A 22,959-nucleotide genomic window follows, 5' to 3' on the forward strand; every position below is an offset into this window, starting at 1 on the left:
TTTAGTTAAGAGGCGTGATCTCTTAAAGGGTAACCCTTTCAGCATTATATCTGGTAAAATAACGGATAAATAAAAAATAAAAATCATTATTCTATGGTTTGGCGTGTTTATCGTTGTACGGGTTCGTTCGTACTTTTACCTGACGCAGGTTTCACGTGAAAACACGAGACAATGGATTGGCTCATACATGATCAGCAGGTTTCACGTGAAAACACGAGACAATGGATTGGCTCATACATTGACCTGATCTGCAGGTTTCATGTGACAACAGGACTGTTTTCAGACTGTGTGGGTCAGGTCAGCTGCTTGTTGTTAGCCTCGCTCTGAGAAGGAATGGAGCTAGTTCTGAAAGAACAGGGAATGTTCTGGTTAACTTGACTGACGTTGTTGTCCCATTGGGGAAATGTTGTTGCAGTATCATGTACATGTTTAAATTACAGTAGACTACAAATTACAATACAAAATTCACAAGTTTCATCCAGCATATACAGATGAAAGAAGACCAGCTAGATAGGAACATTAACCAGCTGTTTAGAGGGATATCACACCTGACACCAATGATTGTCTAGTTTTGTAATGTCAATGATTGGACACCGGTCGGTGATGGTGTTTGTTTGTCTCAGAGCAGTTTAGATTGTGTTGTGATGTTTCACGTTGCATCTGTTCAATCAGTTTAAAACTATTAATGATATCAACTATATCAACTATATATGTTTCTGAATTCTAGGATAATAGAGAAATATAGTTTCTCAGTACAATATAACATCATCATACATGTCTACTTTTCCTGTTACATGTCCTAAAGTCTCCCCATACTTCCCTGTTGTTCCTCTGTCTGCTGTTGTGGTTGCAGCACTTCCTCTTGGCCTCCAAGTTCATCCTGACCTTTGTGATCCCAGACGTCCCCAAACACATCCAGATCAAACTGTCACGTCTGGAGTTTGAGTCCCTGGAGGCTCTGAAGAAAAGGGTAAGTTTGACTGACTGACTGAACCCCTCAACTGTATGGTGTGTTGAATAACACTAGCATGACATACAGAGTGGTTTGACCTAACTTGAGTCTAAGGTGAAAAAAAGCAGGTACCATCACTCAACCTTAAACTCAACTTTTTTGGGGGTGTGTATAAACCAAACAACTATGAAGTTCCCAAAAATAACATGAAGGGACTTCAAGGTGAATAACATGTATAAAGTAACCCTAGATGAAGGAAAGCCACAGACTTCTGGGTGGATAAGCTGGGTATATGAGGTGTACGGCTGACGTGACTCTCTCTGAGACACCCATCAGGTTTATCATCTAGGTCTGATGGTTTAATGATCCATGTAGAAGGTTGTTCACGCTGCAGCTAACTAACAAACTGTGTGTGCGTGTGCAATATTGTAATGTGTTAATGAGGCTCTGCTATTTTGGCAGATGTTTATCACCTTGCATGTAGCTCAGAAGCAGGTCACACACACTCACACAGAGGACACCATCATCTGATTTTTCAGCACCAGAAAGAACCTGTCTATAAACGGCTTACATACCGTGTATAATTAAGGACAAAACAACAGATTATTTTGCAGAATGATGCAGACCCATATTTCTCTCCATAACAGAATAATGCAGACCCATATTTCTCTCCATAACAGAATAATGCAGACCCATATCTCTCTCCATAACAGAATAATGCAGACCCATCTCTCTCCATAACAGAATAATGCAGACCCATCTCTCTCCATAACAGAATAATGCAGACCCATATCTCTCTCCATAACAGAATAATGCAGACCCATCTCTCTCCATAACAGAATAATGCAGACCCATATCTCTCTCCATAACACCATAATGCAGACCCATCTCTCTCCATAACACCATAATGCAGACCCATCTCTCTCCATAACAGAATAATGCAGACCCATATCTCTCTCCATAACACCATAATGCAGACCCATCTCTCTCTCCATAACACCATAATGCAGACCCATCTCTCTCCATAACAGAATAATGCAGACCCATATCTCTCTCCATAACACCATAATGCAGACCCATCTCTCTCCATAACAGAATAATGCAGACCCATCTCTCTCTCCACAATACATTAATGCAGACCCATATCTCTCTCCATAACACAATAATGCAGACCCATCTCTCTCCATAACAGAATAATGCAGACCCATATCTCTCTCCATAATACATTAAGGCATACCCATATTTCTCTCCATAACAGAATAATGCAGACCCATATTTCTCTCCATAACAGAATAATGCAGACCCATATTTCTCTCCATAACACCATAATGCAGACCCATCTCTCTCCATAACAGAATAACGCAGACCCATATTTCTCTCCATAACACTATAATGCAGACCCATCTCTCTCTCCATAATAGAATGCAGACCCATATTTCTCTCCATAACACCATAATGCAGACCCATATCTCTCTCAATAACAGAATAATGCAGACCCATATCTCTCTCCATAACAGAATAATGCAGACCCATATCTCTCCATAACACCATAATACAGACCCATATCTCTCTCCATAACAGCTTCATGTAATGTATTCAGTCCCTCAATACATGTCCCAGAGCACTTCGGTAAAGATAAATGACAGGAGTTAGGTTAATGGTATTGATATGAGTATGCTGTTGAGCAGTAGCTTGCCTCAGCTTGGCACTGCAGTCATTTACTGGATTAAGGCTGAGTGCTTCAGCAATAAACTAGCATGTCTTAGCTAGCTATCATTTCTCTCAGCACTGCAGAAAGAAGGGCGGGCCATGAAATACATCACATTGATTGGTGGTATTTCTGATGCTTCTTGTTCTTGTCCAGCTGAATGTTGAATTTAAGCAGATAGGTTGATTTCTTGGTTTGTTTGTGCAGAGCCAGGCCCATGGGCGGTAAGTTGCTTTGGGTCGTCTGACTGAACTCTGCTATGCAGGTTGTGAGTTTGTCTGGTTCTGGTTTGAATTGAAAGCTTCTCCTTTAATACCTAATGCCTGATATTAATCCTGTGAATAGAGAAGGATAAGCTACTTAATAATGTCTACGTGTCTTGCCCAAGTTGGTCTTGTGGTGAGGTTTGTGTATGGTATGTGTTGTGATGGTACTTGGTTACTGCCTTGTGTTTTCAAGCCAGTCCCAGGCACATGAGTAGTGCCCCTGCTACCATGGCTATTGAATGTCTTGCCGTTTGTCTTAATAACTCTTCCTCATAAGTCATTCATTTTAATCTCCCTCTAGCACTGTCCTTCTCCTCATCCCACCATCAAAACCCAATTCATATCATCTTGTGGCTGTCCATCTTGATTCCTAATCATTACAGATATTCTCAAGTTTGACTTGGCCTTTGCTTCATCAGGTTTAACATTCTTGATGAAATTAATTCACTCCACCTTTGGCCTTTTCTCTATATCACTAATGATCCCAGCCAGCCAGCCAGGCAGGCAGTGAGTCAGCAAGTCGGTCGGTCGGGCAGGCAGGCGGTCGGGCAGGCGGGCATTCGGCAGGGCGGGCATTCGGCAGGGCGGGCATTCGGCCGGCCGGGCGGGCATTCGGCCGGGCGGGCGGGCAGTCGGCAGGGCGGGCGGGCAGTCGGCAGGGCGGGCGGGCAGTCGGCCAGCCAGACAGGGCGGGCGGGTAGTCGGCCAGCCAGACAGGGTGGGGGGCAGTCGGCAGGCCAGGGCAGGCATTGAGTCTTTGAGTGACAGGAGTTGATGGACCTTTCAGTCAACCCCAAGGTGTTGTATCATGTCAGGTAATCAGTCAGAACCACAGCCTTCCACTGGATATGTCATCATGCATCACCTTGTACTGCAATGTCTACTGATGACGGAAAGAAAGCCTTGATTCCACTGGAGTTTTATTAGGAGTAGAGCTGATGGAAAGAAAGCCTTGATTCCACTGGAGTTTTATTAGGAGTAGAGCTGATGGAAAGAAAGCCTTGATTCCACTGGAGTTTTATTAGGAGTAGAGCTGACAGAAAGAAAGCCTTGATTCCACTGGAGTTTTATTAGGAGTAGAGCTGATGGAAAGAAAGCCTTGATTCCACTGGAGTTTTATTAGGAGTAGAGCTAATGGAAATAAAGCCTTGATTCCACTGGAGTTTTATTAGGAGTAGAGCTGACAGAAAGAAAGCCTTGATTCCACTGGAGTTTTATTAGGAGTAGAGCTGATGGAAAGAAAGCCTTTATTCCACTGGAGTTCTGTCCGGGGTCAGTTGTGAGAGGAGGACGGAGGGACGGCCATCTTCCTGTGTCTGTCTGCATCTGGCCTAGTCAATCCAACATTTTCCACCGCTTCAGCAGGCGGAGGCGAATAAGCGGTCTTGCCAGCCAATGGGCTTTGTGGCCTGGGGAAAACCCTTTCCTTCCTCTGGCACAGGGGGAACTGATCAGAGCAGGTGCATGGGCTAAAATCCAGCATTTTCCACTGCTTCAGCAAGGGGAGGGAAGCCATAGAGATACATACATACATACATACATACATACATACATACTGTAAAACTAGCTAAGTGTATCTATCACTGAAGGGAGCAGCCAATGTCCTGGGGAAAATCCCTTCCTTCCTTTGGCACAGGAGGAATGTAGTCGTGATCAGAGCAGGTGCCTCACCGGTGGAAACCCCCTATCAACACCTTAGTCGCTGGCTGTCCACCAGCACTAGCCACCACTGCCAGAGGTGACTGTGACCCACTGGAGAGAAGGCCACAGAGACAGATACTGTACTATACAGAGTAGAGGTTGACCGATTTATGGTTGATACCAATTAATCAGCCGATTTAAAAAATATATATTTTTTAATTAATTCATTAATTATTTTTAATTATTTGTAATATATTTGTAATAATGACAATTACAACAATACTGAATGAACACTTATTTTAACTTAATATAATACATCAATAAAATCAATTTCGTCTCAAATAAATAATGAAACATGTTCAATTTGGTTTAAAAAATGCAAAAACAAAGTGTTGGAGAAGAAAGTAAAAGTGCAATATGTGCTATGTAAAAAAGCTAACGTTTAAGTTCCTTGCTCAGAACATGAGAACATATGAAAGCTGGTGGTTCCTTTTAACATGAGTCTTCAATATTCCCAGGTAAGAAGTTTTAGGTTGTAGTTATAATAGGAATTATAGGACTATTTCTCTCTACTATTTGTATTTCATTAACCTTAGACTATTGGATATTCTTAGGCACTATAGTATTGCCAGCCTAATCTCGGGAGTTGATTGGCTTGAAGTCGTAAACAGCGCAATGCTTGAAGCACAGCGAAGAGCTGCTGGCAAAACGCATGAAAGTGCTGTTTGAATGAATGCTTACGAGCCTGCTGCTGCCTACCACCGCTCAGACTGCTCTATCAAATATCAAACCATAGACTTAATTATAATAACACACAGAAATACGTGCCTTAGGTCATTAATATGGTCAAATCCGGAAACTATCATTTCGAAAACAAAATGTTTATTCTTTCAGTGAAATACGGAACCGTTGCGCAAGAGAAGAGACACAATTTCCTTAGTTAAAATAAATTCATGTTTGCTGGCAATATTAACTAAATATGTACTTGTGTATTGACTGTAAGAAAGGCCTTGATGTTTGTGGTTAGGTACTCATTGGTGCAACGACAGTGCTTTTTTGCACGAATGCTCTTGTTAAATCATCACCCGTTAAGCGAATAGATGCAACGCAGGACAAGCTAGATAAACTAGTAATATCATCAACCATGTGTAGTTAACTAGTGATTATGTGAAGACTGATTCATTTTTTTCACAAGATAAGTTTAATGCTAGCTAGCAACTTACCTTGGCTCCTTGCTGCACTCGCGTAACAGGTAGACAGCCTGCCACGCAGTCTCCTCGTGTAGTGCAATGTAATCGGCCATAATCGGTGACCAAAAATGCAGATTACCGATTGTTATTGGCCATTCCGATTAATCGGTCGACCTCTTAATACAGAGGAGACACAGATGCTGTACTATATAGAGAGGAGATATAAACTCATCAAAAAAGAAACATCCTCTCACTGTCAACTGCGTTTATTTTCAGCAAACTTAATGTGTAAATATTTGTATGAACATAAGATTCAACAACTAAACAAGTTCCACAGACATGTGACTAACAGAAATTGAATAATGTGTCCCTGAACAAAGGGGGGTCAAAAGTAACAGTCAGTGTCTGGTGTGGCCAACAGCTGCATTAAGTACTGCAGTGCATCTCCTCCTTGTGGATTGCACCAGATTTGCCAGTTCTTGCTGTGAGACATTACCCCACTCTTCCACCAAGGCACCTGCAAGGTCCCAGACATTTCTGGGGGTAAATGGCCCTAGCCCTCACCCTCCGATCCAACAGGTCCCAGACGTGCTCAATGGGATTGAGATCCAGGCTCTTCCCTGGCCATGGCAGAACACTGACATCCCTGTCTTGCAGGAAATCACGCACAGAACGAGCAGTATAGCTGGTGGTATTGTCATGCTGGAGGGTCATGTCAGGATGAGCCTGCAGGAAGGGTACCACATGAGGGAGGAGGATGTCTTCCCTGTAACGCACAGCGTTGAGATTGAGCTTGTTGTCATTGCAGGCAGTCTGATGATGCTGTGACACACCGCCCCAGACCATGACGGACTCTCCACCTCCAAATTGATCCCGCTCCAGAGTACAGGCCTCGGTGTAACGCTCATTCCTTCGACGATAAACGCAAATCCGACCACCACCCCCGGTGAGACACAACCGCGACTCGTCAGTAAAGAGCACTTTTTGCCAGTCCTGTCTGGTCCAGCAACGGTGGGTTTGTACCCATAGGTGACGTTGTTGCCGGTGATGTCTGGTGAAGACCTGCCTACAACAGGCCTACAAGCCCTCAGTCCAGCCTCTCTCAGCCTATTGCGGACAGTCAGCACTGACGGAGGGATTGTGTGTTCCTGGTGTAACTTGGGCAGTTGTTGCCATCCTGTACCTGTCCCGCAGGTGTGTTGTTTGGATGTACCGATCCTGTGCAGGTGTTGTTACACGTGGTCTGCCACTGGGAGGATGATCAGCTGTCCACCCTGTATCCCTGTAGTGCTGTCTTAGGCGTCTCACAGTACGGACATTGCAATTTGTTGCCCTGGCCACATCTGCAGTCCTCATGCCTAAGGCACGTTCACGCAGATGAGCAGGGACCCTGGGCATCTTTCTTTTGGTGTTTTTCAGAGTCAGTAGAAGTTTTCATAACTGTGACCTTAATTGCCTACACTAAGCTGTTAGTGTCTAAACGACGGTTCCACAGGTGCATGTTCATTAATTGTTTATGGTTCATTGAACATTCATGGGTGTTTAAACCCTTTACGATGAAGATCTGTGAAGTTATTTGGATTTTTATAAATTATCTTTGAAAGACAGGGTCCTGAAAAAGGGGCGTTTCTTTTTTTGCTTAGTTTATATGCAGTGGCTTGCGAAAGTATTCACCCCCTTGACATTTTTCCTATTTTGTTGAGAATTTAACCCTGTGGCACCCCCATAGAGACTGCCAGAGTCCGGACAACAGGCCTTCCGATTTGACACACTGAACTCTATCTGAGAAGTAGTTGGTGAACCAGGCGAGGCAGTCATTTGAGAAGCAAAGGCTATTTAGCCTGCCGATAAGAATGCGGTGATTGACAGAGTTGAAAGCCTTGGCCAGATCGATGAAGACGGCTGCACAGTATTGTCTTTTATCGATGGTGGTTATATCGTTTAGGACCTTGAGCGTGGCTGATGTGCACCCCTGACCAGCTCGGAAACCAGATTGCAGAGTGGAGAAGGTACGGTGGGATTTGAAATGGTCGGTGATCTGTTTATTAACTTGGCTTTCGAAGATTTTAGAAAGGCAGGGCAGGATGGATATAGGTCTATAACAGTTTGGGTTGAGAGTGTCTACCCCCTTTTGAAGAGAGGGATGACCGCGGCAGCTTTCCAATCTTTGGGGATCTCAGACGACACGAGAGGTTGAATAGGTTAGTAATGGGGGTTGCAACAAATTTGGCGAATAATTTTTAGAAAGAGATGGTCCAGATTTGTAGGGATCCAGATTTTTCAGTTCTTTCAGAACATTGGCTGTCTGGATTTGGGTGAGGGAGAAGCGGGGGGGTTTGGGCAAGTTGCTGCAGGGGGTGCTGAGATGTTGGCCAGGGTAGGGGTAGCCAGGTGGAAAGCATGGCCAGTTGTGGAAAAATGCTTATTGAAATTAGCGATTATTGTAGATTTATCGGTGGTGACAGTGTTTCCTATCCTCAGTGCAGTGGGCAGCTGGGAGGAGGTGCTCTTATTCTCCATGGACTTTACAGTGTCCCAGAACTTTTTGGAATTTGTGCTACAGCAAATTTCTGTTTGAAAAAGCTGGCCTTCGCTTTCCTAACTGACTGAGTATATTGGTTCCCGACTTCCCTGAAAAGTTGCTTATCGCAGGGGCTATTCGATGATAATGCAGAATGCCACAGGATGTTTTTGTGCTGGTCAAGGGCAGTCAAGTCTGGGGTGAACCAAGTGTTATATCTGTTGTTCTACATTTTTTGAATGGGGCATGCTTATTTAAGATGGAGATGAAAGCACTTTAAGAACAACCAGGCATCCTCTACTGTCGGGATGAGGTCAATATCCTTCCAGGATACCCGGGCCAGGTCAATTAGAAAGGCCTGCTTGCTGAAGTGTTTTAAGGAGCATTTGACAGGGATGAGGGGTGGTCGTTTCACCACGAACCCAGTACGGACTCAGGCAATGAGGCAGTGATCTCTGAGATCCTGGTTGAAGACAGCAGAGGTGTATTTAGAGGGCAGGTTGGTCAGGATGATATCTAAAAGGGTGCCCATGGTTAAGGATTTAGGGTTGTACCTGGTAGGTTCCTTGATAATTTGATTGAGATTGAGGGCATCTAGCTTAGATTGTAAGACGGCCGGGGTGTTAAGCATGTCCCAGTTTAGGTCACCTAACAGTACGAACTCTGAAGATAGATGGGGGTGATCAATTCACATATGGTGTCCAGGGCACAACTGGGAGCTGAGGGGGGTCTATAACAAGCGGCAAAGGTGAGAGACTGGTTTCTGGAAAGGGGGATTTTTAAAAGTAGAAGCTCGAATTGTTTGGGCACAGACCTGGATAGTATGACGGAACTCTGCAGGCTATCTCTGCAGTAGATTGCAACTCCGCCCCCTTTGGCAGTTCTATCTTGTTGGAAAATGTTATAGTTGGGGATGGAAATTTCAGGATTTTTGGTGGCCTTCCTATGCCAGGATTCAGACACGGTTAGGACATCTGGGTTGGCGGAGTGTGCTAAAGCAGTGAATAAAACAAACTTAGGGAGGCGGCTTCTAATGTTAACATGCATGAAACCAATGCTTATATGGTTACAGAAGTCAACAAATGAGAGCACCTGGGGAATGGGAGTGATGCTGGGGGCTGCAGGGCCTGGGTTAACCTCTACATCACCAGAGGAACAAAGGAGGAGTAGAATAAAGTACGGCTTAAAGAACTGGTCGTCTAGTGCGTTCGGAACAGAGAGTAAAGGAGTAGGTTTCTAGGCGTGGGAAGAATAGTTGAGGCATAAGTTACAGACAAGGGTATGGTAGGATGTGAGTACAGTGGAGGTAAGCCTAGGCATTGTGTGACAATGAGTGAGGTTTTGTCTCTAGAGGCACCATTTAAGCCAGGTGCGGTCACTGGATGTGTGGGGGGTGGAACATAAGGGCTAGCTAAGGCATATTGAGCAGGGCTGAAGGCTCTACAGTAAATTAAGACAAAAATTACTAACCAAAACAGCAATGGACAAGGCATATTTACATTAGGGATAGGCATGTGTAGCCGAGTGATCATAGGGTCCAGTGAGTGTATATATATATATATATATATATGTATGTGTATGTATATATGTGTATGTATGTATGTATATATATATATGTATGTATGTATGTATGTATATACATATGTATATGATTGAGATTGTGTGTGTTTGTTTGCACACAGGTGGACTTTATTTAACTATTTCTGTGACTTCTGAAGGTAATTGGTTACACCAGATCTTATTTAGGGGCTTCGTAGCAAAGGGTGTGAATACATATACACGCTCCACTTTTCATTTTTGACATTTTTTTTAAACATTTCATTTCACTTAACAAATTTTGACTATTTTGTGTATATTTAAAAATCCATTTAAATTACAGGTTGTAATGCAACAAAATAGGAAAAACGCAGAGAGGGATGAATACTAGAGAGACGGATACTGTACTATATCGAGGCAGATATTGTACTATAGAAATAGCTAGAGACAGATACTGTACTATAGCGAGACAGATATTGTATTATAGAAAGAGCTAGAGACAGATACTGTACTATAGCGAGACAGATATTGTATTATAGAAAGAGCTAGAGACAGATACTGTACTATAGAGACAGAAGGCCACAAAGACAGATACTGTACAGAAGACCCTTAGTCCAGGTTTAGTCCAGGGCAGAGCACCTTGTCAGTGTATGTGTATTTTGAGTGTGAGGAGTCCAGTGGTGAGTGTGTGTGTTCTTGTGTTCCTGAGCCTGCTTGCATCTCTCTGTCTGGTGTGAGCCTGACCAGGCATGATGTCACAGACACAGGAGTGGTTATGTGGGATGATGGCTGAGTCATCAAAGACCTCTGTCACCTCAGACACTCAGAGAGACAGGCCAGCTCAGAGAGAAGCTGCTAGCTGCAGTCCAACTAAACTTCTCTCTCTCTATGGGATTGACTTGAAGTTCATAATCAGGAGAGAGGCTTGTTACTGCAGCCTGATAATCCAGGGAAGTTCATCATCAGGAGAGAGGCTTGTTACTGCAGCCTGATAGTCCAGGGAAGTTCATCATCAGGAGAGAGGCTTGTTCCTGACACCTGATAGTCCAGGGATTTCATCATCAGAAGAGAGGCTTGTTCCTGACACCTGATAGTCCAGGGAAGTTCATCATCAGGAGAGAGGCTTGTTCCTGACACCTGATAGTCCAGGGAAGTTCATCATCAGGAGAGAGGCTTGTTACTGACGCCTGATAGTCCAGGGAAGTTCATCATCAGGAGAGAGGCGTGTTACTGACGCCTGATAGTCCAGGGAAGTTCATCATCAGGAGAGAGGCTTGTTACTGCAGCCTGATAGTCCAGGGAAGTTCATCATCAGGAGAGAGGCTTGTTACTGACGCCTGATAGTCCAGGGAAGTTCATCATCAGGAGAGAGGCTTGTTACTGACGCCTGATAGTCCAGGGAAGTTCATCATCAGGAGAGAGGCTTGTTACTGACGCCTGATAGTCCAGGGAAGTTGGGGCCCAGTGCAGAGAGGAATACAAGATGGGATGAAAATGGGGCATACGAGCAGTAGTGAATATGGATATGCGTCGCCTCTGTTTCTACAGTGCAGTGAGTGGGAGGTATATCCTAGTACATAGGCCACAACCTGAGCAGTGCAGTGTGAGAGAGAGGCCCTCCCTGTCAATCTGCTGGGGATGCTTTATAAAGCCCTCTGCTTCAGCCTTCCTCCTACATGATCAATACTAACATGCCTAGGCAATTAGCTCAACATGCTGGAAAACCAGGGCATTAGTTGACTTACTAGTGTATACTACAGGGAGAGGGGCTGTAGGAGGGAGGGGTCTGGACAGTACAGTGTGCTGGAGCTTTGTTACAACGTGACCGTGGACTTCCCATCCCCCCTCTCTCTCTCCCTCCCTGCCGGCCCCTCTTCTCCCTCCTGTCTCTCTCTCTCTCTCTCTCTCTCCTGTCTCTCTCTCTCTCTCTCTCCTCTGTCTCTCTCTCTCCTCTCTCTCTCTCTCTCTCTCTCTTCTCCCTCCTCTGTCTCTCTCTCTCTCTCTTCTCCCTCCTCTGTCTCTCTCTCTCTCTCTCTCTACCCTCCTGTCTCTCTCTTCTCCCTCCTGTCTCTCTCTACCTCGCTGCCTGCCCCTCTCCTCCCTCCTCTCTCTACCTCGCTGCCTGCCCCTCTCTCTCCCTCCTCTCTCTACCTCGCTGCCGGCCCCTCTCCTCTCTCTCTCTCTCTCTCTCTCTCTCTCTCTCTCTACCTCTCTCTACCTCTCTCTACCTCTACCTCTCTCTCTCTCTACCTCTCTCTACCTCTCTCTCTCTCTACCTCTCTCTCTCTCTCTACCTCTCTCTCTCTACCTCTCTCTCTCTACCTCACTGCCTGCCCCTCTCCTCCCTCCTCTCTCTCTCTGCCTCGCTGCCTGCCCCTCTCCTCCCTCCTCTCTCTCTCTGCCTCGCTGCCTGCCCCTCTCCTCCCACCTCTCTCTCTCTGCCTCGCTGCCTGCCCCTCTCCTCCCTCCTCTCTCGCTCTACCTCGCTGCCTGCCCCTCTCCTCCCTCCTCTCTCGCTCTACCTCACTGCCTGCCCCTCTCCTCCCTCCTCTCTCGCTCTACCTCACTGCCTGCCCCTCTCCTCCCTCCTCTCTCGCTCTACCTCACTGCCTGCCCCTCTCCTCCCTCCTCTCTCGCTCTACCTCACTGCCTGCCCCTCTCCTCCCTCCTCTCTCTCTCTACCTCACTGCCTGCCCCTCTCCTCCCTCCTCTCTCTCTCTACCTCACTGCATGCCCCTCTCCTCCCTCCCCCCTCTCTCTCTCTCTACCTCACTGCCTGCCCCTCTCCTCCATCCCTCCCTCCTCTCTCTCTCTCTCTACCTCACTGCCTGCCCCTCTCCTCCCTCCTCTCTCTCTCTCTCTCTCTCTCTCTCTCTACCTCACTGCCTGCCCCTCTCCTCCCTCCTCTCTCTCTCTCTTTCTCTCTCTCTACCTCACTGCCTGCCCCTCTTCTCCCTCCTCTCTCTCTCTACCTCACTGCCTGCCCCGCTCCTCCCTCCTCTCTCTCTCTACCTCACTGCCTGCCCCTCTCCCCCTCCTCTCTCTCTCTGCCTCGCTGCCTGCCCCTCTTCTCCCTCCTCTCTCTCTCTACCTCACTGCCTGCCCCTCTCCTCCCTCCTCTCTCTCTCTACCTCACTGCCTGCCCCTCTCCCCCCTCCTCTCTCTCTCTCTACCTCGCTGCCTGCCCCTCTCTCCTCTCGCTCTACCTCACTGCCTGCCCCTCTTCTCCCTCCTCTCTCTCTCTCTCTCTCTCTACCTCACTGCCTGCCTCTTCTCCCTCCTCCCTCTCTCTCTCTCTCTATCTACCTCACTGCCTGCCCCTCTTCTCCGTCCTCTCTCTCTCTACCTTGCTGCCGGCCCCTCCCTCCTCTCTCTACCTTGCTGCCTGCCCCTCTCCTCCCTCCTCTCTCTCTACCTTGCTGCCTGCCCCTCTCCTCCCTCCTCTCTCTCTACCTTGCTGCCTGCCCCTCTCCTCCCTCCTCTCTCTCTCCTCTGATAAGTGGTGTGAGCTGTGAAGGCATCATTTATTGCCATGGGCTTCCCTCAGAGAGGACTTTGTATGGCTCCCGGCAGGATCCTGGCAGCCATTGAACAAGTCTCTGAGCAAGAGGAGTTTGATTTCTGTTACTGCTGAAATTACAAATGAGATGAATATCCTCTGTGGCGCGAGTGTGTATGTGTCTGTCTGTGTGTTTTTCGTTGCACTGTAGTTATGGCGACTACAACGACAAGTGCAAACAAGTCTGTCAGAAGGACAACCTCAGAATGTTCCGGCAAGTGCAAACAACAGCATAAATACAGACTGCATTTAACAGACCATGACACACTATTAATGTGACTGTCCGTTTGGTTTTCCAGAACAAGTAGCTGCAGTAGATTAGCCAGGGCGGGGTGTTGAGGACAATCCTCCACACTCTCTCCCTGTGGGGAACCGGAGGTCTTTAATCCTGCTCTCCCCTTATGGAATCCACTGTAAATAAAAAGACCTCCATCAGCAAAGAAACTCTCCCATTGATCCGTGTGTTGGATTGAAGCGTTAATTGCACGTAACACATTTGAACCCAGAATGTAATTTGCTCGGGTGCGCTGGAGGCAGTGGAATGAATTGATTAAATGTAACTCAGCTGAGATTAGAGTCTGGGGAGAAGGCCTGTGTTGTAGAAAAGTATTCTATTTTAAAATAAGAAGTCAATCTGGTGAAGATCTCCAGGTCTTGTTAAGAGGTTCCAGAACCACTGTAATTTGGAGCTGTAATGCTGTTTTAAAGCTCTGGGTTCCTCTCCTCGGGAGGCTTAATGTCATTTAGAGAGAGAGGAGAACTCTGTATATCTGTTAAAGCAAGCTAACAGTGTGCTTATGTTTGTTTTATTTTAAAAAGCGTTAATATTTATATATTATAATATATGCCATTTAGCAGACGCGTTTATCCAAAGCGACTTAATCATGCGTGCATATATTTTAAGTATGGGTGGTTCCAGAAATGAAACCCACTACCTTGTTACAACGCCATGCTCTCCCTTATGGAAACAGATTGCAATCAGAGTGCAGTATACCTGCAGTATGCTGCAAATACTGTGTCCAAAATTATATATATTTTTTTACTGCAGAACTTTTGCATTGTAACTGCAGTTACGCTGCCAACACAGCATCACCTGGATTTGAATGTAACAAAGTTCAACATTCACCTTCTGCTACCATTTCTGTCAAGCCGTCTACACATACAGTTTGATGCATGCGGTCGATAAATCCAACATGCACCACACCGAACGCACTGCAAGGCAAACGCAGCGTTTCCTTGGGAATGAATGTAACTCTGGTGTACCAACATGTAATGACGCTGTCGGTGTGATCGAAGCGTTACAGTGCAGTATAACTGCAGTTATTCTTGCAAATACTGCATCCAAAATACCACAGCCGACAACTTATTGTACTTTTACTGCAGCTTCAAAAACTACCAGCTGAGCTACAGAGAACAATGTATTCCTTCTATGGAAGCTGAGCTTCCCAGCTGAGCTACAGAGAACAATGTATTCCTTCTATGGAAGCTGAGCTTCCCAGCTGAGCTACAGAGAACAATGTATTCCTTCTATGGAAGCTGAGCTTCCCAGCTGAGCTACAGAGAACAATGTATTCCTTCTATGGAAGCTGAGCTTCCCAGCTGAGCTACAGAGAACAATGTATTCCTTCTATGGAAGCTGAGCTTCCCAGCTGAGCTACAGAGAACAATGTATTCCTTCTATGGAAGCTGAGCTTCCCAGCTGAGCTACAGAGAACAATGTATTCCTTCTATGAAAGCTGAGCTTCCCAGCTGAGCTACAGAGAACAATGTATTCCTTCTATGGAAGCTGAGCTTCCCAGCTGAGCTACAGAGAACAATGTATTCCTTCTATGGAAGCTGAGCTTCCCAGCTGAGCTACAGAGAACAATGTATTCCTTCTATGGAAGCTGAGCTTCCCAGCTGAGCTACAGAGAACAATGTATTCTATGGAAGGTTTATTCTGTTTATATGACATCCCCAATAATAGGCCTAACAGGTAGCCTGTATTTCATGTGGCTGTTCGGTAGAACATAAGAGATATTAATCACATTTTACACTGTTACAGAAAATGCTGGAGGCCTCGGGGATCCCAAAGACTGATAAGTGATGAGGAGAGAAGAGGCCGATCGTTCAGATACTGACAAGACGAAGATGGGCTAAACTCCAGATGGAACATGCCCTTCCAAAGGAGAAATATTCACATAGACTGTTTTCTTTACAACACCTCAATTAGCTCAAAGCTTATTTATGCATAAAATATCCAAAAGTTATTTTCTTTTTATATATATATAAACGGTTGGTTGTTAAACCTGGCTTTATGCTCTTAACCTCTGCACTGTTGCCAGGTATTTCTGTTTGTTTTGCTGAGTGTAGTGTATTACCTGCAGATGTCTATACAACATTACTGGATGTGATTAAAACAATCATGAAGACCAGCCTCTAAACTAAAGATTCAGATCTGACCGGAGAACAAGACTTTATGTTAATGTCCTCCGGAAACCACTGTTGGAAATGCATTGCTACGTACCAAATGTAATGTTAAGGCAGGGCTTGACATTCAGGTCAATTTGCAATGGCACACTAGACTAGGCCGAATGGAAGAAATACTGGCACCAGTCAACATCTGGCAGGCAAGTGAATGATGCACGCATAAATTCAACAGCTAGGGATTTTATCTTTCATTTGGGCTGAGCAAGTAGCCTACAGGATTCATACAGACATTGGGAAGTCAAATTCAATGATTTTTCAAGCAATTAATTGTAATTTTGAAGGACTTGCATTTTATATTGAATTGTTGTCATAACCTATCGAAAAAAAATCCCCCCAAAATTAGTAAGCAGAAAAGTATGCATAACAACTTAGAGAATAATGCATGTTTAATTAAGCCTTCCAAATGACATAAACATATTTTACATTCTAAAACCTGTCAGAATAAAGTGGACATTGCCTGACTAATAGACTGTATGTAGATGCTCCCAACACACTAATGATGTCTGTGGCAGATAGTCAGTCTCACCATTTGAAATGTTGAGGGCTTATTGTATCATGTTTTAAAACAAAGTGAGTAAAAACCGGGTTCCCTTTGTAACGGAACGATGTGTATGGAAAACCAACATTCCACTGGTTGTCTTGCTCATAATCACTGCACGTGGTTTTACGGTAAAGATGGCAACAGACCTGCGCGGGAAACAAATGAAAGCGGATAGATCTCATAAAAACGGATCAGAAATAAATTCAATCAAGGAATAATTATATTGCAGTGCAACTTCTAAATCGGCTACCTTCAATGACTTTTCTAGGACCAAATAGCCTCGAAGAAATGTCCGATTATCAAGTTAGGCTATTCTATGATGACAATTGCGCAAAGGAACGTTTTATTGCAGGTTTGCATACCTATACTTGCCTTAACATTTATTGGTATTTATCAGAACTTTGAAGATGTTCCCTACCGCTGTCGGTCTTCAGTGAGCTGCTCCACACAACAATCTCCAGCTAGGCTTAATGTGTAGTTTATGGTGCGCGTATGATAAATAATCAACATAACGAACTCACAGCTTCAGGAATTCTTTATTATATAGCCTAGATTAAATATAGCATTTTTACAATATTTATTTTCATCAACTGTCCCGGAGGGTTTCCAAAACCTACCCGGGCCAGCGGGCAGCCCTGAATGTCAGGCCCTGGTTAAGGTGTTAGATAATAGGTCATTGAAGGTGTATGGATGCGGTTGAGGGTAGTATGCTGTATTACATAGACTTTTCATGTTCATATGGCCATTATGGAATTGGTGGAGGTGGTTCAGTTTGAGATAGATGGCCTATGGTAATTATATCCAGACAGTATTCCACCAACAGATGACATGAATTACTTTTCAAAAATAGGTTTTCACATTAGACAATAGTTTTAGACCAACAGCTTTGCTTAAAAGCCACTATAGTCAGTTATGGGGTAGGGCTCCATCCAGTATCACTAGGTCTGTCAGAGACGTTATCTAAGTAGAACTGCTTTCAAAATGGAAGTCTTAGGAATTCTGGCATAATTATGTGCTCTAGCAGTGAGATCCTTGAAACGTTTACATAGTGTTGCCAGAGTATAATATATGCCATTAAGCAGACACTTTTATCCAAATTGACTTAGACATGTATCATGATGTATTTATGGCTCCAGCAGGACTCAAACCCAGGATCCTTGGCGTTGCAGCGCGCTCACCAACTGAGCCACACAGCCAGGGTCTGATCCATAGTGATACTACACATGGAGATACAACTGACACACAGCCAGGGTGTTATCTGATCCATAGTGATACTACACATGGAGATACAACTGAGCCACACAGCCAGGGTGTTATCTGATCACTACACATGGAGATACAACTGAGGCCAGGGTATTATCTGATCCATAGTGATACTACACATGGAGATAGGAAAGATCTAATTATCAATGGTGATGTTTCAGTACGCTACAGAGAAGTTGTAAAGACTGGAATGGAATTAATGGAACACATGGAAACCATGTTTGATTCCATTCCATACATTTCAATGAGCCCATCCTCCTATAGCTCCTTCTACCAGCCTCCTCTGTATCATACTGAAGCATGGTATGCTACGTAATGTTAAATACTCCTCACAGCCTGCAACTATCATGGTCATTGTTACTCAGTCTAATCAATGACTATCAATCAGAAGTAGTGATACTTAGAATGTATGTGAGTGGAAATTCATTGATTTTTTAAAAGTTTATGCTATTAGTCCATGTGCTCTTGAAGACCCCCTCAGAGCGGGCTTGTGCCTTTGACATGACATGCGGTCAAGATTTGTTTTATATGCTATATACTGTACCTACACTCACTACAGTTTGCCATCACAATATCACCAAGTGTTTAAAAATGGTTCAGAACAGCATTATTGAAACCAAACAAACCCAGCATCCCTTTCCTCAAATAAATCTATACAAAACTCTTTCAAATCTATACAAAACTCTACCCCATTGACAAAGTGTCTCCATATGCTTACACACAATACCCCATAATGTGTCTCCTCTATTCAGGTCTAGACAAAGTGTCTCCATTCTCTAGTTCAGGTTCTCCCCACCCATCTACAAACAATACCCCATCTGTCTCCATTCACACAATACCCCATAATGACAAAGTGTCTCCATTCTCTAGTTCAGGTTTTCCCCACCCATCTACACACAATACCCCATAATGACAAAGTGTCTCCATTCTCTAGTTCAGGTTTTCCCCACCCATCTACATACAATACCCCATAATGACAAAGTGTCTCCATTCTCTAGTTCAGGTTTTCCCCACCCATCTACACACAATACCCCATAATGACAAAGTGTCTCCATTCTCTAGTTCAGGTTTTCCCCACCCATCTACACACAATACCCCATAATGACAAAGTGTCTCCATTCTCTAGTTCAGGTTTTCCCCACCCATCTACACGCAATACCCCATAATGACAAAGTGTCTCCATTCTCTAGTTCACAGACAAAGTGTCTCCACTCTCAGGTTTTCCCCACCCATCTACATACAATACCCCATAATGACAAAGTGTCTCCATTCTCTAGTTCAGGTTCTCCCCACCCATCTACACACAATACCCCATAATGACAAAGTGCCAAGTTTTTCCAAATGTATTGAAAATGAAATACAGATACCTCATTTCTAGAAGTATTCACACTCCTGAGTCAATACATTGTAGAAGCAGCTTCGGCGGCTATTACACCTTGATCGTCTTGAGTATGTCTGTATCAGCTTTGCACATATGGATTTGGAGATTCAAGTGTTTCCACAGATTTTAAATGGGATTCAAGTCTGGACATTTGCTGGGCCACTCAAGGATGTTCACATTCTTGTTCTGAAGCCATTCCAGCATTGCTTTGGCTGTATGCTTGGGGTCATTGTCCAGTTGGAACATAAATCTTCTCCCCAGTATGTTATTTGTACTCTGAAGCAGATTCTCATCAGGATTAGCCTGTATTTGGTTCCATTCATTGTTGCTGCCACCACCATGCTTCACGTTAGGGATGGTGTTAGGAAGGTGATGAGCTGTGCCTGGTTTTCTCCAGACATAGTGCTTTGCATTCAGGTCAAAGAGTTACCTTTTTGTTTCATCAGACCACAGAATCTTTTGCATTATGAGTTTTTCACATGCCTTTTAGCAGACTCCAGGTGTGCTGTTATGTGCCTTTTTCTTAGGAGTGGCTCACGTCTGGCCACTCTCCCATAAAGCCCCGTTTTCTGAATTGCTGTAGATACTGTTGTCCTTCTGGCAGGTTTTCCCATCTCAGCCAAGGAACTCTGAAGTTCTGTCAGTGTTCATTGGGTTCTTGGTCACGTCCCTGACCAAGGTCCTTCCTGCCCAGTAGCTCAGTTTGGTCAAGCTCTAGGCAGTTCCAATAGGGCCTTCAGAAAGTATTCAACGTTTCCAAGAGCACAGTGGTCTCCATAATTGGGAAATGGAAAAAAATATATGGAACTACTTTTTTGTTGTTCACAAGACTGTAAAAACATTAGGAAATCTGTTCCCAACTATTCCCAAGCATAGTAGAGACATTATCGTTTATCAACTGTAAACAAGGTTTGAAATGGTCGTTTAGTCAAATATCTGTTTTTGCTTCTAGCGGTAAATTTGCAGTCTACAAATGATTTGTAATTATGTTCCGGTCCCCTGACCATCCACTCCAGAACATTTGTCCCTCTAGTGTGTCCCGTCTACATGCTCTACCTCTGTAAGGACAGATTTGTAATTATGTTCTGGCCCCCTGACCATCCACTTCAGAACATTTGTCCCTCGTCTGAATCTAGTTGATGATCCCTCTAGTGTGTCCCGTCTACATGCTCTACCTCTGTAAGGACAGATCTGTAATTATGTTCCGGTCCTCTGACCATCCACTCAGCCTGTGTCTGAATCTAGTTGATGATCCCTCTGGTGTCCCGTCTACATGTTCTACCTCTGTAAGGACAGAGGTACAGGGCCTTCAGAAAGTATTCATACCTCTTGCCTTATTACACATTTTGTTGTTACAACCGGAATTCAAAATGTTAAAATATGAAAAATCTCACCTTTCACGCCATAATGACAAAGTTAAAACATGTTTTTAGAAAAGTTTGCACATTTATTGACAACGAAATAGAGAAATCTACAATAATGTGTATGAGTATCCAACCCCTATGCTTTGACACTCCAAATTGACTTCCAGTGCATCCAATCTCTTTTGATCTTGAGATGGACTCCAAGTTGTAGTGACACCTGTGACCAATTCAATTGATTTAGAAAGAAACACGTGTCTATAAGGTCCCACAGTTGACAGTGCAGAAACTATACCATAAAGTCCCAGGAACTGTCCGTAACTCTCAGAGAGAGAGAACTGTGATGAGGCATATATCTGGGGAAGAGCATGAAAAAGTTCTAGAGTGTTGAAAGTTTCCAAGAGCACAGTGGTCTCCATCATTGGGAAATAATAAAATGGAACTACCCAGACTCTGCCAAGAGCTGTCCACCAACCAAACAGGCAAGAAGGACCTTGGTCAGGGAAGGGACCAAGAACCCAATGACCACTCCGAACTACAGAGTTGTCCTTGGCTGAGATGGGAGAACCTGCCAGAAGGACAAGTCTCTACAGCACTTCAAACTGGGCTTTATGGGAGAGTGACCAGAAGGAAGCCACTCCTGAGAAAAAGGCACATGACAGCATGCCAGGAGTTTTCAAAAAGGTACATTTTTAAAAACTATTTGGCCTGAATGCAAAGCTCTGTCTGGATAAAATCAGGCACAGCTCATCACCAGTCTAACTCCATCCCCATTGTGAAGCATGGTGGCGGCAGCATCATGCTATGGGGATGCTTTTCAGCAGTAGGGGACTGGGAGACTGTTAAGGATGGAGGGAACAATGAATGGCGCCAAATACAGGCAAATCCTTTATCAGAACGCAAACGACCTTAGACTGGAGCAAAGATTTACGTCCCAACAGGACAATGACCCCAAGCATAAAGCCAAAGCAACACTGGAATGGCTTCAGAACAATGTGGAAGTCTGAGTGATCCAACCAAAGTCCAAACTTGAATACCATTGAAAATCTGTGGAAAGACTTGAAGACTGCTGTTCACCGCCGCTCTCCATCTAACTTAACACAGCTTGAGAAAATCTGCAAGGAAGAATAGGAGAAAATCCCCAAATTTAGTTGTGCAAACTGATACAGACCTAGCCAAGACGACTCAAAGCTGATACAGACCTAGCCAAGACGACTCAAAGCTGATACAGACCTAATTCTGCATTTCATTTAATACATTTGCTACCATTGAATAAAATTATGGGGTATTATGTCGATGAGTGACAGAAAAAATATTGACTACATTTTGAATTCAGGCTGCAACACAAAATGGTTCCGAATACTTTCTGAAGGCACTGGAGGTGAAGGCTCTATATAAGTTGCTCTTCAGGGGTTACTGGTGTCTTTTGGCAGCAGCATAAGGAGTTGTAAATCCTGGCAGAATACCTTTCAGCAGAGGGGCTCTGTGGCCTGCATATTTAACTGGTCTCTACCCTGGAGGGAATAGTCTCTGGAGTCTGATCATGGTGATGCACCAAGATTGTTCTAATTAGAGTTCTCCTAAATCATGTGCCCCAACTGGCACCCTACTCCCTACATTGTGCATTACTTTTGATCATGACAACTAGTGCACTATATAGGGAATAGGGTGCCATTTGGGACATTAACAGAGATTAGGCTGATGGTTAATCTTAAAAGCAAGGCCACCAGGTAAACTACCAGCACACCGATCAGTGATCCACCTCTTAGATGAAGCTCTGAGGTAAATAGTTGACAAGATAAAGTTATGGTGCAACATTTGGGATCGACACTGTACAGTGTAATGGATTATTTTCTGTCAATTCCTTTAGCAACAAGTGATCGAAGTTGCATCTGACAGAACACAGACCCACTTGGGAGACAGGCGTGTCATCAATGCATCCCGAGCACAGAAAAGACTAGACTCGTTTGGAAGACGTCATTTCCCACAACATTTTATTTAGGATATCACCATAGCTATATGTAACTGTTCACAACAGGTATCAACTACAGAATAATACATTGAATAATTCTGCCATTTCAGATTTTCATTTAGCCAGTACATGGTTTGGTCCAGTAACATTCAGTGGATGGTTCTTCCTCTCTCGATGTCCTTGGATCGATAATGTTAAACATATAACACATGCACATGTCATTCAGCTGTTTACATCTGGGTAAGACAACGGTCAGACTGGCTGACATGAATAAAGTCATGTTCTTTTCTTGGAGACACCCATTCCTAATAAGGCTATACTTACAGCTCTGCACCAAGAGGTTCACTCTGCCGTCTCTAAATATAGAGCACCATATTTACATCTCTATTTACAGACATTTTGTTTCAAAAGAAAAAAAATACTCAAGATATCTTTCTCTGTTAGTTTTTAGTCCGAGGTGCCTTTCAATCTAAGGCTGTACAGGGTTAAATATAAAACACAAATATGTTGATTTACAGATAGCTGCAACATGTAGCTTATTGCCAATGCCCTTAAAATATATCCCCACATCTCCCTACAACCCCATTTCTTTCCTTCTT

The 22,959-nt window shown here is 44.3% G+C and overlaps 1 protein-coding gene across 1 annotated transcript in view; it reads left to right on the forward strand.

Moving 5' to 3' along the window:
• Positions 1-18,317, forward strand: part of LOC139420191 (anoctamin-10-like) — a 44,126-nt gene extending 25,809 nt beyond the window's left edge. Inside the window, exons 13-14 of the mRNA XM_071169998.1 lie at positions 854-970; positions 15,418-18,317. Coding sequence (XP_071026099.1) covers positions 854-970; positions 15,418-15,459 — 159 coding nt within the window. The 3' untranslated portion in view covers positions 15,460-18,317. The remainder of the gene's footprint in view (positions 1-853; positions 971-15,417) is intronic.
• Positions 18,318-22,959: the final 4,642 nt, after the last annotated feature.

Source organism: Oncorhynchus clarkii, chromosome 2 (genome assembly GCF_045791955.1).
Source record: "Oncorhynchus clarkii lewisi isolate Uvic-CL-2024 chromosome 2, UVic_Ocla_1.0, whole genome shotgun sequence".
NCBI classification, from domain to species: Eukaryota; Metazoa; Chordata; class Actinopteri; order Salmoniformes; family Salmonidae; genus Oncorhynchus; species Oncorhynchus clarkii.